Source organism: Coptis chinensis, chromosome 7 (assembly GCF_015680905.1).
Source record: "Coptis chinensis isolate HL-2020 chromosome 7, ASM1568090v1, whole genome shotgun sequence".
NCBI lineage: Eukaryota > Viridiplantae > Streptophyta > Magnoliopsida > Ranunculales > Ranunculaceae > Coptis > Coptis chinensis.
This window is the reverse complement of record NC_141462.1, coordinates 84,589,679-84,604,785: the sequence shown is the minus strand read 5'-3', so window position 1 is coordinate 84,604,785 and position 15,107 is coordinate 84,589,679. Positions and strand designations below refer to the sequence as shown.

Sequence of the window (15,107 nt, the reverse complement as noted above, 5' to 3'; positions counted from 1 at the left end):
CACGTTACATCTTGTGTTTTCATTGTGGTAAGTCACTCTATATTACTATTGCTTGTTTGTGATAGTTTTATCCATAACTTTGGTTGTGGTTATTGGTTGTAGTTAAAGTTTAGATTTTTTTATTGGAGTAGTAAATTGTCCAAGTGAAAGCTATCTTAGTGGGGATTGATTGTTATCGTTTTCCCCAACAAGTGGTATCAGAGCCAGGTTAGATCAATCACAAAAGTAGTTATCCAAATCTTGCCCGAAAGGTGTTTGATAAAATTCTTGAGAGAAGGTTTGAGTTGAAATAGCCTATTAAGATGGATCATTCTATAAACACTTGCATGACTAGTTTAAATAGAGCTAACTACATTATTTGGAAAGCCAAGATGGAATACTTACTTTATTGCAAGGACTTGGCACAACCCATTGAGAATAGAGGAGTAAAATCAGACGTAATAGCCGCGGCTGAGTGGAGCAAACTTGACAGAAAAGCAATTAGCCAGTACATTCGACAGTGGATTGATGATAGTGTCTTCCACCATGTATCCCAAGAGACTACCACTTTTGGCTTGTGGAAAAAACTCGAAGACCTCTATGAGAGAAAGTCGGCCGGAAACAAAGTACTACTCATTAAGAAGTTTGCTAACACGAAGTACAAAGAAAGTTCTTTAATGTCTGAGCATCTTAATGAAGTACATAATACCTTTAATCAGTTGCATTTGATGAAGATTGATATGGGTGACGAAGTTGAGGCTTTGTTACTCTTAAACTCTCTACCCGACAGTTGGGAGACTTTAACAATTTCTCTTGGCAGAGTCGCTAAGGATGGAATCATTTCCATGGAGATGGCTACCGAGGCATTGTACGTTGAATGAGGAGACAAAAAGAGTTCACAAAGCAGCTCCTCTCACTCAGAGATCTTTGTCACAGAGAAGCGGGGGAGAGGTAAGAGTTGAAAACCATCTCATTCTAGAGGTAATGACAGACGCAAATCTAGGGGTGAAGCTAAAACTCCTAAGGCAGAGAGACAATGATAATATTGTGCCACCAATGGTCACTTTAGATATAAGTGTAGAACACTGAAGAGGGATGAGAAAAATAATTGTGTACATGAAGACATGGTAAAAAGGAATGGGAGCACAAGCCAAGATATTGCCATAATAACAGACGATGATGTAGTGGGGATTGTGTTAGATTGTGGTGAGTGTTGTGTTAATACCTCATGCCAAGATATTGAGTTGGTGATAGATATAAGAGCGTCCTATCACGTCACACTGCACAAAAATTTCTTCACTACCTACAAATATGGTGAATTTGGTGAAGTAAAGATGGGTAAAAGTGGAGTTTCTAAGATTATAGGCATTGGTGATGTTCATGTAGAAGCCAATGTCGACTACACCTTGACACTCAAGGATGTAAGACATGTCCCTAACATTCGGCTAAGCCTAATTTCCACCGGAAAGTTAGATGATGATGGCTTTCAAAATTCGTTTGGTAACGGAGTATGAAAACTGAGCAGAGGTTCCATTGTAGTAGCCAAAGGAAAGAAAACTTGCTCGCTTTACAAGACACAAGCTAGTTTGTGTAAAGCAGAGTTAAATGCGGCACAAGAAGAAGCTTCTTCTGATCTATGGCATAAGACACTATGTCATATGGGAGAAAATGGCATGAAAGTTCTTGCCAAGAAAAAAGTCTTGCCAAACATCAAAGGTATGTATTTAAATAGATTTACTCATTGTTTGGTTGGAAAGCAACACAGGGTGTCTTTCCAAAGATTCCCTTCTCACCGAAAGGAGAATGTCCTTGAGTTAGTACACACATATTTATGTGGTCCTATGAAAATGAAGTCCCTCGGGGGAGCTTTATACTTCTTGACTTTCATTGATGATGCGTCAAGAAAGATATGAGCATATAGTCTGTAAACCAAGGATGAAGCACTTGGCATGTTTAAGATTTTCCACAGCATGGTGGAAAGAGAGACATGGAAGCCTTTGAAGTGTATTTGCTCAAATAATGGGGAAGAGTACATTGGGCCGTTTGAAGAGTATTGCAAGAGTCATGGGATTCGTCATGAGCAGACCGTTCTCAAGACACCGCAACAGAATGGTATAGCCGAGAGGATGAGTCATACCATTGTAGAGAGGATAAGATGCATGTTGTCTCACTCTAAGTTACCTAGAAGTTACTGGGTAGAAGTGATAAATATAAAAACACACTACTAGATTTCTCTAACCTATTCTTACATTATCAATTATTTATTTCCTACTCTCACATATATATTCATGCAATATATAGAGTACGCAATTGTTCCACTTTTAACTTTCTAGACTTAAACAAATTCAACTAATCAAACACGAGGAAACAATGGTGAGAGCAATATTTATGGATATGAATTTATACTACGAAACTAAATATATGAATTTAACTTATACTAATTTAATTAAAGTAATTGAATATAACTTGAATAAAATATGGAGAAGAATAGAGAGAGATTGAAATCCACTTTTTAATTTCTTAACATGCTAGCATAGATTTGTATAGAAAACTCTAGTCTAGATATTCTCACATAAAGTTAAAATATAAAGACTAGACCTTTAATGATCCCTAATTACTTTATGCTATCTCTAGTCATAAACTAATTAGCATGAGAGAAAACTTGTTCCCATTCTCATGACAAACTCACTATTCTCTAATTTAGGTTAAACTCTTCTTATCTCTAAGTTAAGAAAACCCTAAACTTGAAACCCTAAACAACAAATCTATACTTACAAATCAAATCATCTCAAATCTTCATTCAAACTCCCTCTAATGGGAATTTAGCTTTGATTCATGGGACTATCATGAACAAAAGAATGAGAAAAAGACATAATATAAAGAGAAGTAATTGAATTGAATAATAATAATAACTTGAAGTTATTTTAATGGAGGTTTTATAGATGCTACAATTATAAACTCTAATTATTTAAACTATACTAAAATAAAGAAAGGGGAGAGAGAAAGCTAAATTATTCTAACTAATGGGGGAGAGAGAGATAATAGAGTTTTTCCTTCTATCTCTTTATATAGGAGAGGGTTAGGTTTATAATTTTGTGCATGGGCTTTGGAGCTGTGTTTTGGGCCACTAAATCAAGCCTAAAACCTAATTACTTAAGTCCAAAAAAGGTTTCTCTATGAGAATTTACTGCAACACCCGTTTTGTCCACTTTTACTGCTATGATTGGGTCAAAGCTTAGAGCATTAGAAAGCTCTTTCTGAGACGATCGTTTTGACATATAATAGGATTTATTACGAGGTCTGCGTCTAAAGATACGGCCTGCGAAATTTCTATTGACGTTTCTGCTCTTTTTCTAACCGCGTTGACTTTGACTTTTCAGCTTTGACTAGGCTTTAAAAATGTTTTTTCTCCTTGAAACTTGGGCTTTAATCATATAATTTCTCTAGAAAGTAATTTGTCTCCTTTCTCTTACAAAAGTGATGTATTTCTTCACATAATTGATTCTAATACTTGAAATACACAAAAACACGTAAACATTACTAACTCTTATTTATTATAAACATAATTGGCCTAAATATAATACTATTAAGGGGTTGAAACTACATGTTTTGGGCTCTTATCAAACCACCCCCAAACAACATTTTACTTGTCCTCAAACAAATATGTGAAATTAAAATAAGTGGCTAAAAATGTATTCCTAACTACTCTCGTTTCGCTGAGTGCGACTGCATTGTCCATATGCAATAAGGCCTTAAACTACTAAAAATTCCCTAGTAGATGATTTATAGCCTCTTGAGAGTTTTCTAGAGAAGGTACTCACAAACTTCATTTATATTACAACAACTAAGAAATAAAAGTAATTTCCCCTAATTTATCTCAAATATTTATACATCTAACTAGCATTTAAACAAGGATCATCAATCTAAGTCCTAAATTAATACATACATAATAATCAAATCATCTTAAGATAAACAACTATACAATGAACTATGCTATGAAATGCAGTGGCAGGTCTTTTTCTTAAACTTTTGGGTAGCGTGCCTAAGTAGGTTCTCACAAGAAATGTGTCAAGACACATAACACTCTGATTTTTTCACTCAAGTTTGCTAACTCCAGTGTGCAGTGGGTACACGTTTCCTCACAATCTCAATGATAATCTAAGGAAGCCGAGGTCGATCAAACACATCTACCACTTACTATCACACCAACCTATTCCTAATTAAGCTAGAGGTCTTTATTAGGTGATACGGGGCGTAGGTATTGGTTAAAGAAGGAAGGAAATGGATATTCAAAAGGATAAATCTGGGAAAATAGGGTCTTCATATTATGTAACTAGAGAAAACCTCGTTCTTATTTTGCTTCTACACTTTGTTTCCATCCTTAGCCCTTTTGTTTTGGCTTTTGACTCATTTTGATTCTATTTTTGGAGTTCTAACTTTTATTTTTCTTTCCTTTTGGAAGCTTTATTTTATTTTCTTTTTCTTTTACCTTTTCTTTCAAAGCAACTAACTAATTTTTGTTTACACAGGTTTTTCTTTTCTCTTGACTTCACTCATCCTATTTCTCAGACTTATCCTGATAGGTAGACTGATTTTATTTTTTATTTTGTTTTATTGGAGAAAAGATATGTGGTTTGTGAAAAGGCTAATAAAAGGCTCAGTGGGGCGACTAGCGGATAGTAAATTTCATATAGGTGTGAATTTCTAGCTATATCGATCCAAAGATGGCCTAAATTCTCACTTAGGATATGGTATGGTGATCAAGCAAGTGGATGTGTGAATTCTCTACTCAGAATTGACTTCTCCCTTGTGTCATCACTCAGATATTAATTTATATGGGCTTTTTGGCTAGTTGCTCACAGGATATGTATTAAGTACTCTAATCTAAGTCTCAGAAAAATATTGTCAAGTATAATCATAGATGCTCATGCAAGATGTTTATGAAAAGATGCAATATGTTCACAAATCAAACATGCGCCTATCATATTAGCTTCCGAAATTCCATGAAATAGTAAATTTCACAAAATTAAGGTACCTAATTACATTATGCATCCCAATAAAATCAACAAGGCCTATAAATTCTATATTTCGGTATTTATACAAGCAATTTTAATACATTAATGTACAATGTACTAAAATGAAATATACCACCCCCAAACAATTTAGGAGAAGGGGGTTCATGAAATAATTCAATAGCACAATTAAATTATGTAACTAACTAATTTTTATGATTTTTAACATTTTATAAAGAAAAATGCGTAATTTACATCCTAAACGTGCCTAATTTTTGCAAATGTTTCTATCCCACCCTCCAAACAATCGAACGCTTTGTCCTCAAAGTGTAAAAAGATAAAGAAAAAATTTACCATAGAAACGTGGCAAAAATTGATAGTACCTGTAACAGAAATATTATAAAGATGATATGATAACATGAAATACAATTAAACTGTTACGTACTAACTAACATGGATTCTACTAGAGTAAATATGGCAGGCAAAGGGTGGCAAAAAGATTTGAAATAAAATACCAAAATATGCCACCCCCAAACAAAATTTGAAAACTCTTTTTAAGTTTGAAATTTTTTGTGGCCTATACTCCAGAAAGGTTGTATTGTACAAAAACTTGGGTATTTTAAAGTCAGATTTCCTAGACTTACTAATATATGTTTATGTTTTTATTTATTTTTTAAAATTTTTATATGTTTGATTTTTGGAAAAACAAAATTAGGATAAAAAAAAATAAAAATGAAACTCACTCGATAGATAAATATTACTCAAACAACGAGAAAAAAAATATATAAGAGATGAATGTGTGAGTCATATCAAATGTGGACAAAGGATCCGGTACTTACAACCACGCACTCCAAAAGGAGGGTCCGATTACCTTAATGGTGCACTCCCATACCATAAAATTGGAATGGAGTACACCGAAAAATAAAGTGAGTCTTTTATAGTCAGATACTTGAGACTTTATCTAATATATATGTACATGCCACTTACCATATATCAACAACTGAAAAAGTTGTTGGTTAAGAGCGACAACTACGATGCAACTTAGTGGAATGAGAGCGAGATTTGATGGACCGAGAACTTAATCGAGCGTGTACTCTCTTTTTTTTTGAACGAATTGAAAGGTTTCTAAGTGAATGATCATGAGAAAATTAATGGTTGTGGAAAATACTTGGAATGTGGATAAGTGTTAGAAGGAAAGGGTGGGAAGAATGATTGGATTTTATGAGGGGTTAACTCAGGTGGATGGTGGTCGGGTGGTGCTCTAGGTAGTGCTTGAGAGAGTGGATTATCACAAGCTCTTAGAAACTCATAGAATTCCTCATCTAGCTTGGTTGCATCCACATAATTATGCTATTCATCTGCATCTTTGAGAAAGTCATCAATCTCATCTAATGAGTTGAAATTGTGATCTACTAGTGTGGGGATGAAAACATCGGCCACACTAATGTAAGATATAAAACTCTCAATGAACTTCACTTCTTCTTATACAGGCAAACCTAGTTGTCCCTGCTTCATTCTAAACATGATAACTTCCATAGAAAGATTTCTAAAAGAAAGAGTCATTGAGCCATCCCGACAATTGATTTGAGCATTGGCGGTTGCCAAGAAAGGACACCCTTAAGATAATGGGAATGGAATCATGAGTAACTTCTATATCGAGAATAACGAAGTCGGATGGATAGTAAAAGTCCTTAATTTTAACGAGAATGTTTTCAACTACTCCCTTGGGGTACTTAATAGAACTATCAACTAACTGTAAAGTCATTTTGGTTGGTTGAAGTTTTGTTGGACCTAGTTGTTTATATAAATAAAAATGGAGTAAGTTAACACTCGCCCGCAGGTCTAATAGAGCAGTTGTTATGAAGTAATCTCCCTAGGTGCATTGTATAATAGGACGACCAGGGTTCTTGTACTTAACGATTCCGTTATATTCAGATAAAGAGGGATATTATTCAGTTAAGAAGGCTTCGTTGGGTATGTTGGTTTTCCTCTTCTTGGTGCACAACTCTCTTAGAAACTTAGCGTGTCTAAGTATACTTTTTATAGCATCTAGAAAAGGTAGGTTTATAGTCAGATTTTTAAACACTTCCCTAATCTCATCAAAATTCTCATCCTTTTTAAACACAACTAGTCTCTAAGGATATGGTGGTTTATCTATATATTTAGCATAAGAGTCAACATTATTATTAATCTTTGTTTTATCTTTAGCCGTTTTCCATTTAGGTGTCCATATTGGAACCTCTACAGGTGTAGGATCATAAATTTCTATGGTGGTATTCAGTAAGGTTGTACCTTTTGGTTGTGGTTGGACTTGAATTTCTACAGTTGTAGGGTCTTCAGTTTCTATGACAGTATTCGGCATGGTTTCATTTTCAGCTTCTGTTTGTGGGCGATCTGTAAGCATAGTCACTTTGTTATCAACTACTCTCCTTGAACGAAGGGTAGTGACTGCATGTAGTTCCCCTTGGTTTATATTACCATTACACTGAATACTGTTTATTTTGAAGGCGTTGTTTGTTCACTTACACTAGTAGAAAAAAGGCTTTTTGTGACTATTTTAAAATGGTATTTGTGACTGTTCTGTTTGAAAAGGTCACAAATGGCAGAAAAGGGTTTTTGTGACTGTTTTAAAAAGTTTTTAGTGACGTGCGTTTTCGAAACGGTCACAAATGGTTTTTTTCTAAAGAAGGTGTATATGTTTGGAGAACTATTTGTGACTATTTCACTAAAATAGTTACGTATTATCCGACTTTTAAGTGACCGTTTGACCCATTATATGACCTAGGTAGTTTTTGGTCCACGCCCACAGCTCCACTAAAAACAAAAAAACACGACACACCCACGTTCACTCAACTCCCGCTTTCGTTCAAACTCTTCAAATTCTCTAAGTATACAAACACGAAAAACAAAAACACTTTCGCGAGCTTCCTTCAAACTCAAACTCTAAACACACTTCGCGACTCTATCTTCACTCTCTCAACCTAAATCAATTCCGCACAACTCTCTCTTCACTCATTCTCCATCTAAAACTTATTACCTCTCCAAAATTCAGTTCGGTAATTGAAGACAGACAAGGTTAGTTCTTTATCTCTATTCGATTTTGAATTTGTTGCAGTAAAAAGTTTTGGTTTTTGAGTTCTATACCAATATTTTTTTTGGAATAGGGGAATTTCAATTGATTGTGATTAGGATTTCTACGTGTTCACACTTCTCTCGAGCAACAATATCCAGTTAAATCAAGTAAGGTATGGGTTTTCATTTGATTTGGATTTTTTTTTACAATTTGTGCTTTATTCCTGATTTGAGGTGGTCGTTAGTGTTTTTTTTTTGGTTTATGAACAGAAGGTTTACTTTATGGGCTATACAGGGTTTCACAAATGGTTATCTAACATGATTTTTTGTTTTTTAATTTTAAAGTAGACTATATTTTTCAGTTAACTCTATTTTCGTATTTGCTTGTTTGTCGATGATAAGGACTTATCGTATTTGGTTTTGGTAGCCTGAGATGGACAAGTCATGGATGTCGAGAGATATATTTTCTACTGAATATGTAGAAGGCGTTAATCAGTTTCTTACATTTGCTTTTGATAATGCAAAATGTATGAATTGTATACCCTGTCCATGCATTGAATGTGGGAATATGTATGAATTTGATATAGTGGAGGTAGGACGTCATCTGAGAATGAAAAGGATTGAACAAACGTATTGCACATGGGTGTGGCATGGGGAAGATGCTCCAAAGGAGTCAGCATCGAGTAGGGAGCCAGAGGAAGGTTTTGATGAGGGTGGACTAGATGAGGCCGCAAACATCGCAAAAATGTTTGAGGCCACTCAGGAGACTTTCATGGGGAACCCTGAAAAACTTTGTGAAATGATTGAAGAAGCTGATTTACCTTTGTACGACGGGTGTAAAAAATACACCAAGTTATCATCTCTGGTTAAACTTTTCAATGTGAAGGCAATGAGTGGGTGGTCTAACAAAAGTTTCTCTATGGTGTTGGCTCTGTTTAAGGATATGCTCCCAGATTGCAATGAGCTGCCTTTGACCATGAGAGAGGCGAAGGAAATTTTGTCTATTTTTGGAATAAAGCATGAGAAGATTCACGCATGTCCCAATGATTGTATTCTCTATAGAGGTTTAATAAACAAGGATAGAACTACTTGTCCTACATGTGGAGCGTCAAGGTATAAGGTGAAAAAGAATAATCCTGACCAAAATTATAGTGTTCCAGCAAAAGTACTATGGTATTTCCCAATAATCCCTAGACTTAAAAAAATGTTTCAATCTGTTGAAACGGCGAAGAATTTGGTATGGCATGTGAATGAAAGAGAGGTAGTTGATGGTCAAATGAGTCACCCAGCTAATTCCCAAGCATGGGAACCGCGTCGATCAATCTTGGCCGAGTTTGCGGTGATTCGAGAAGTCTTCGGTTTGCACTTTCAACCGATGGCTTTAATCCACACAGATTCTCTTAGCGGAGACATAGTTGTTGGCCTGTTATATTGGCGACTTACAACCTGCCACCATGGCTGTGCATGAAGAGAAAGTTCTTAATGTTAACATTGTTGATATTAGGTCTGCACCAACCTTGTAACAACATTGATGTTTATCTTGCACCTTTGATTGAAGATCTTCAGTTGTTATGGCAGCCCCGTGTTGAGGTATATGATGCCTATAAGCAAGAATCCTTTATACTTAGGGCTGTGCTATTGTGGACAATCAGTGATTTTCCCGCCTTTGGAAACTTAGCTGGTTGTACTGTCAAGGGGTATCTTGCTTGTCCAGTATGCGGGGAAAATACAGATTCTATTAGATTGAAACACGGCAAGAAGAATGTATACCAGGCACACAGGAGATGGCTTCCAGAAAACCATCCGTACCGAAAGGAGAAAAGACCATTTAATGGTAAGCAAGAGCTGCGATCAAGTCCAGAATCATTGAACGGGGTGCAAATCTTCACAAAAGTTGAGCATTTCAAAAACTCATGGGGAAAGCCACCAGAAAGTGCTAGAAAGTCAAAAAAATCAAAGAAGGAGAAGGTGCGAATTAGGTCCAAAGGTTCAAAGAAAAGAAAAAGGGGAAAGGAGCAAATAAGTTCTAAGGATACAGAAACACCAAAGTGGAGGAAAACTGATGGTGTACACAAAAATCATGAGGAAGGTCGCTGGAAAAAGAGATCTATATTTTTTGAGTTGCCTTACTGGAGACATTTGCTTTTAAGACATAACTTGGATGTCATGCATATTGAGAAAAATGTGTGTGATAGCATCACTGGGACTTTGCTTAACATTCCATTGAAAACAAAGGATTCACTTCAAAGCCGACTTGACCTTGTAGAGATGCACTTAAGGGAAGAACTAGCACCAGAGAAGAGAGGGACAAGATTCTACCTACCGCCAGCATGTTATACATTATCTAGAGAAGAGAAAGAGGAAGTTTGCAACACACTATTTGAACTGAAGGTCCCAGATGGATATTGTTCTAATTTCAAATCTTGTGTTTCAATGAAAGATTTGAAATTATATGGTCTTAAATCTCATGATTGCCACCGACTAATGCAACAACTTCTTCCTGTGGCGATACAATCGGTGTTGCCAAAGCATGTGAGTATACCATTATTCGGTTATGCTTCTTCTTTAATGCTCTTTGCACAAAAATAGTGGATGTGTCGAAATTGGATAATATTCAGAAAGATTTGGTGGTAACTTTGTGTTTGTTAGAAAAGTTTTTCCCACCATCATTCTTCGACATCATGGTGCATTTTACAGTTCATCTTGTAAGGGAGGTTGAGCTATGTGGTCCAGTTTTTTTCCGATGGATGTATCCCTTTGAGAGGTAAGTGAATGATTTTTTTAATTTATTTATTAAATGTCTCACAATGCACGTATCAAAGGTTTAAATATTTAAAAAACTTTCTAGGTACATGATGGTGTTAAAGGGATATGTTAAGAATCGAAACCGTCCAGAAGGATGTATGGTGGAGAATTATATTGCAGAAGAAGCTGTTGAGTTTTGTGCTGAATTCTTGAGTGAAGTAGATGCAATTGGAGTTCCTTCCACAAGAAACATAATAGACAATGATTTGGAAGATGGAGATACAATTTGCAGTGGAAGACCGATTAGGGGTTCGCATGTTGTTGAAGTTGATGAGAAGTCCTGGTAACAAGCACATCTTTATGTGTTGGAAAATATGAAAGAAGTTCAGCCTTATATCAAGTAAGTAGATAAACGCACAATAGTTCAATTTAACTAGATGTTTATCTCCAACGTTTCCATAAGAGAGCTGGTAGTTAATACTTGTATTCTTTTAATTATTAACATAAAAGGGAGCATATGGACTACCTAAGGCTTCAAAATCATCACAAGGGTGTAAAATGGATAAAAGCTGAGCATAATCGCACCTTTATTAATTGGCTTCGCCAAAAGGTATGTTTTGTTAACACTCTATTGTTACTTAAAAAATTAAAACACTGTTCTTAACATTGTTTGAGAACCAGGTTGAGGAAGAGCAAGACATACCAAATAACAAAGTCTCCGACACGTTACAGTTTTTGGCCATGGGACCTAGTCTAGATGTGCTAAAATATTCCGGATATGAAGTTAAGGGTTTTCGCTATCACACAAAGGACCGAGAAGCTAAACTAGTCAACCAAAACAGTGGAGTCAGTGTAGTGGCCTCAGCAATGCAGATTTCTAGTGCCAAGGACAAGAATCCTGTAATTTCGGATATGTGCTTTTATGGTGTGCTTACTGAAGTATGGGTGTTGGATTACTTGACCTTCGAGATTCCTATTTTCAAGTGTGATTGGGTTGACAGCAAGAGAGGCATTAAGGTTGATGAATTGGGTTTCACATCTGTGCAACTTGGTAAAGTTGGCCACAAGTCCGACCCTTTTATTTTAGCGTCCCAAGCCAAGCAAGTTTTTTTATGTGAGTGACCAACTAAATTTGGGATAGTCAGTTGTCCTTGCAACTCCTGAAAGAGACTATCACAATAAGAACGATGATGCTGGGTTCGATGATGATTCCATTACAGACAAGGCGCTACCAACTATTGACTCCTTTGATTTAGCTAATGAATTGCCATTGCCTTATGCTCGTGAAAATTATGAAGGGATTTGGGTCGAGCCCGAATGAGTTTTTCTTTAAGTTAAATAAGACTTCTTACTAGTCATTATGGGACTTTTCTTTTCTTTTTCTTATTTTTTTTGTTGTTTTTTTATCAGGTTTTAAGAATGTTTCAAGTTTTTGTGTTAAACTTACAGCTAAACTGAGATGACTAGTGATGTTTACATTTGCATGTTTACATTTCTAAACAATTAAAGACCTACTTGGTGGAAGCTTTATATATATATATATATATATTGACAAACCTTGCAAAAACAAAAATGGTCTTTACAGGTACACTCATGGATCCAGAAGAGCATTCAGAATCACAAGAGTATTCAAATTCCGAAGAGAATTCAGACTCGAAAGATGGCTCAGAAGATCATTCGAACTCCAAAGATGGTTCACAAGGGCATTCAAACTTGGAAGATGGCTTTGAAGACCATTCAGACTCAGAGAAGCGGTCGGGCTCAAAAGATATGGAAGTTGACGAGGCAGTAGCAAAAGGTTTAAGAAAAAAAAGGAAAGTCAGAAGAGCGGCAAAGTGTGTAAAAATAAAAAAATTGAAAAAGGGTGAATATCAAGGAGTTGTTTATAATGAATCACGGGCAACCAATTGGTCAAGGTGGGCCGACATCGGTAGTTATGGAGGCTACTTGGTGAGGGCAAGAGTAAGGATTACAATAACTAATTGGAAAGATGTATCACCAACATTGAAGAAAAATTTGTGGATCTCTTTGAAGGTACATTAATCTAATGCTTTATAAGCTAATTTCATTTTGTTTACATGATTAACTAATATGCTACCTACAAATAGGAAAAATTTAAGTTGGACACAAACGAAAGATCTATTCGTACAAGTGCGATGGGCAGGTTGTGGAAAGCATTCAAGTCTCGTCTTACTAGACGGTACATCTTACCTTTTAAGAATAAACCGAAGAGACTCAAGAAAATACCAAAGTTGTATAGAAAAGTAATCAGTCAAGAAGATTGGGATACTTTTGTAAAAAGTAGACTTACACCTGAATTTACGTGCGTATTTCTCTTAATTTTATTTTGCCTTTGTTTGTACATGCATGCAAGCTATTGTTTTACCGTCTTAGTTTCTTGAAAGTCCTAAAGAGGCTAGTATCCATGTCTTGGTGGATTCAAGCAAAGATTGCACAGGGAGGTTGGACTTGTGGCGGAAGGCCAAGTTTAGTTTAGTGGATTTTGTTGATTTGTGGTTTCCTTTTTTTTTAGATTCGGTAGGGTTGATCATACAAGAGAGCTTGCGAGAATTTATCTTGTAAGATTCTAGGTGGATTCCCTTGCATCATCTGTTCTTGGTTGCATGTCATCCTTAGCTGTTGTAGTCTCCCCCTTCCGAAGTTATCGGTTAGCATGACTAAGTGTTTAAACATGTTATCTCCATCTTTGCAATGATAAAAGTCTCGCTTTATCTCTCTATGCTTCTACTTTAGATTTGTCATTTGGTTTGGTTCGTCTTCATTTCTTTGCTGATGCCCTTTGTATTCCTTGTCAGAGTTTCTCTGCTGCTGCCCTTTGTATTCATGCTCAAGTCTGCCATTGTTTAATCATGCTTACCGAGTTCAAGGGCTGCGCGACTGAAATTGTGTGCGAGAATGTGACAAAATGATTTTCGTCTAAATTTATAATAACTAAATCTATGTCTAGATGATTAGAATTCTGTGGGAGTTTGTATTCACACTATACTAGGAAGTATACCCAAAAGGCCAGAAGCATCATTAGATGTTTTGGTAGATTGAGATTGCTGTCCCTTATGGCTGTTGTGTTTGATTTGTTTAGAACTTTCAGGTGTTTGTTCTAAAAGTCGTTGTCTCTTCCTCAGTGTTGCCACCATGACTCAACTCTTTTTTTACGCAGCTAGCTTCAACGGTCGACTGATTTTCAAAAAGTTAAAATAGGGAGTATTGAAACTTGTGTAAGTGGAGGACTGAAACGAAATACCCAACGATATTTGCCACCTTTTTTTCTTGTTCTTGCATGGTGACCAATAACATCAGCAGTCTGATATTTTCTGTGTTTGTTTGCAGCTGGAATTTTTTTAGTTGAATACTTGAATAGGGGTTACTACTAGTGCATGAAAATATGAGGCCAAAATGAAATGGTCGACTAGCAGTGGGTTTCATAAGTGCTTGAAATTTGATACAAGCCAAGGTTAATTATGATCATCTCTAGAGATAGACTCTTAGACACTAACAATTTAATCTGGTTAGAACTTCATGAACCAAGCTAAAAGAAACATTAGACACAATCAACCAGTAGCTAGCTGCAAATGAGAACTCATAGGTTATATATGCTTTATATGCATAGCGAGAAGAAAAGTTCTATCAATGGCACCTTAAAAAGAAAATTGGATTGGACAAAAGGATTAGAAGCATTCGTTTCTAGATTTGGTTTTTCCTCTACCTCTCCCTCGACCTTTGTGATTGTAACTTTGTTTTTTTTAAGCCAAACTCTATTCCTAGTCATTTTTTTTTTCCTAATTAGCTCATCTAGGGGAGTTAATCCTTTTTTTTATGCTTTGTAAGTATAAATTCTGTTAAAATGAAAGTGAAATGTACATTGAGTACAAGAGATTAGCGGGGTCAATGCACCACCTGCTAGGATTCAAGCTAAACTGCATCTACTACTATTTATATCTATAGGGTAGGATACAATTAATCAAATCTAAAAAGCCTATCAAAAGGTGCTTCCTACTTCTGCAACCAACCATGTAGGTGCGCCATTTGTCGAGTAGCTTCATTCGGTTGTAGAGATGCTCTGCGCCTTAGCCAAAGCATCGACCTTTGAAGTTTCCCTCCCTCCAAATGGTAGTGATCCTCAATCTTTGATAATGTTTTATCTTTGTTTTATATGGTTTACGACAATACATTGAATTACTACCCAAGAGAACAACATCAAGTGTGCCGTCGGCCGAACTCGCTTTCGGCGCAGAGGCGAGGTACTCCTAGATCGAAAAGAGATCCCTCGCATTAGTGTTC

At 36.0% G+C, this 15,107-nt stretch overlaps 1 protein-coding gene across 1 annotated transcript; it reads left to right on the top strand.

Moving 5' to 3' along the window:
• Positions 1-1,103: 1,103 nt before the first annotated feature.
• On the top strand, positions 1,104-12,129 carry LOC147489505 (uncharacterized). The gene is made up of 8 exons (XM_086574659.1): positions 1,104-1,400; positions 8,491-9,421; positions 9,568-10,595; positions 10,682-10,827; positions 10,912-11,151; positions 11,319-11,418; positions 11,490-11,859; positions 11,954-12,129. Exons 1-8 carry the CDS (start codon positions 1,104-1,106, stop codon positions 12,127-12,129), a joined length of 3,288 nt encoding a protein of 1,095 aa, XP_086430785.1.
• Positions 12,130-15,107: the final 2,978 nt, after the last annotated feature.

Bases quoted from the DNA above. Each gene is read 5' to 3' on its own strand.
- LOC147489505 (XM_086574659.1), top strand. From the start codon at position 1,104: ATGGTAAAAAGGAATGGGAGCACAAGCCAAGATATTGCCATAATAACA. The intron at 10,596-10,681 runs GTGAGTATACCA...GATAATATTCAG, and splicing joins AATCGGTGTTGCCAAAGCAT to AAAGATTTGGTGGTAACTTT. The intron at 10,828-10,911 runs GTAAGTGAATGA...AAAACTTTCTAG, and splicing joins TGGATGTATCCCTTTGAGAG to GTACATGATGGTGTTAAAGG.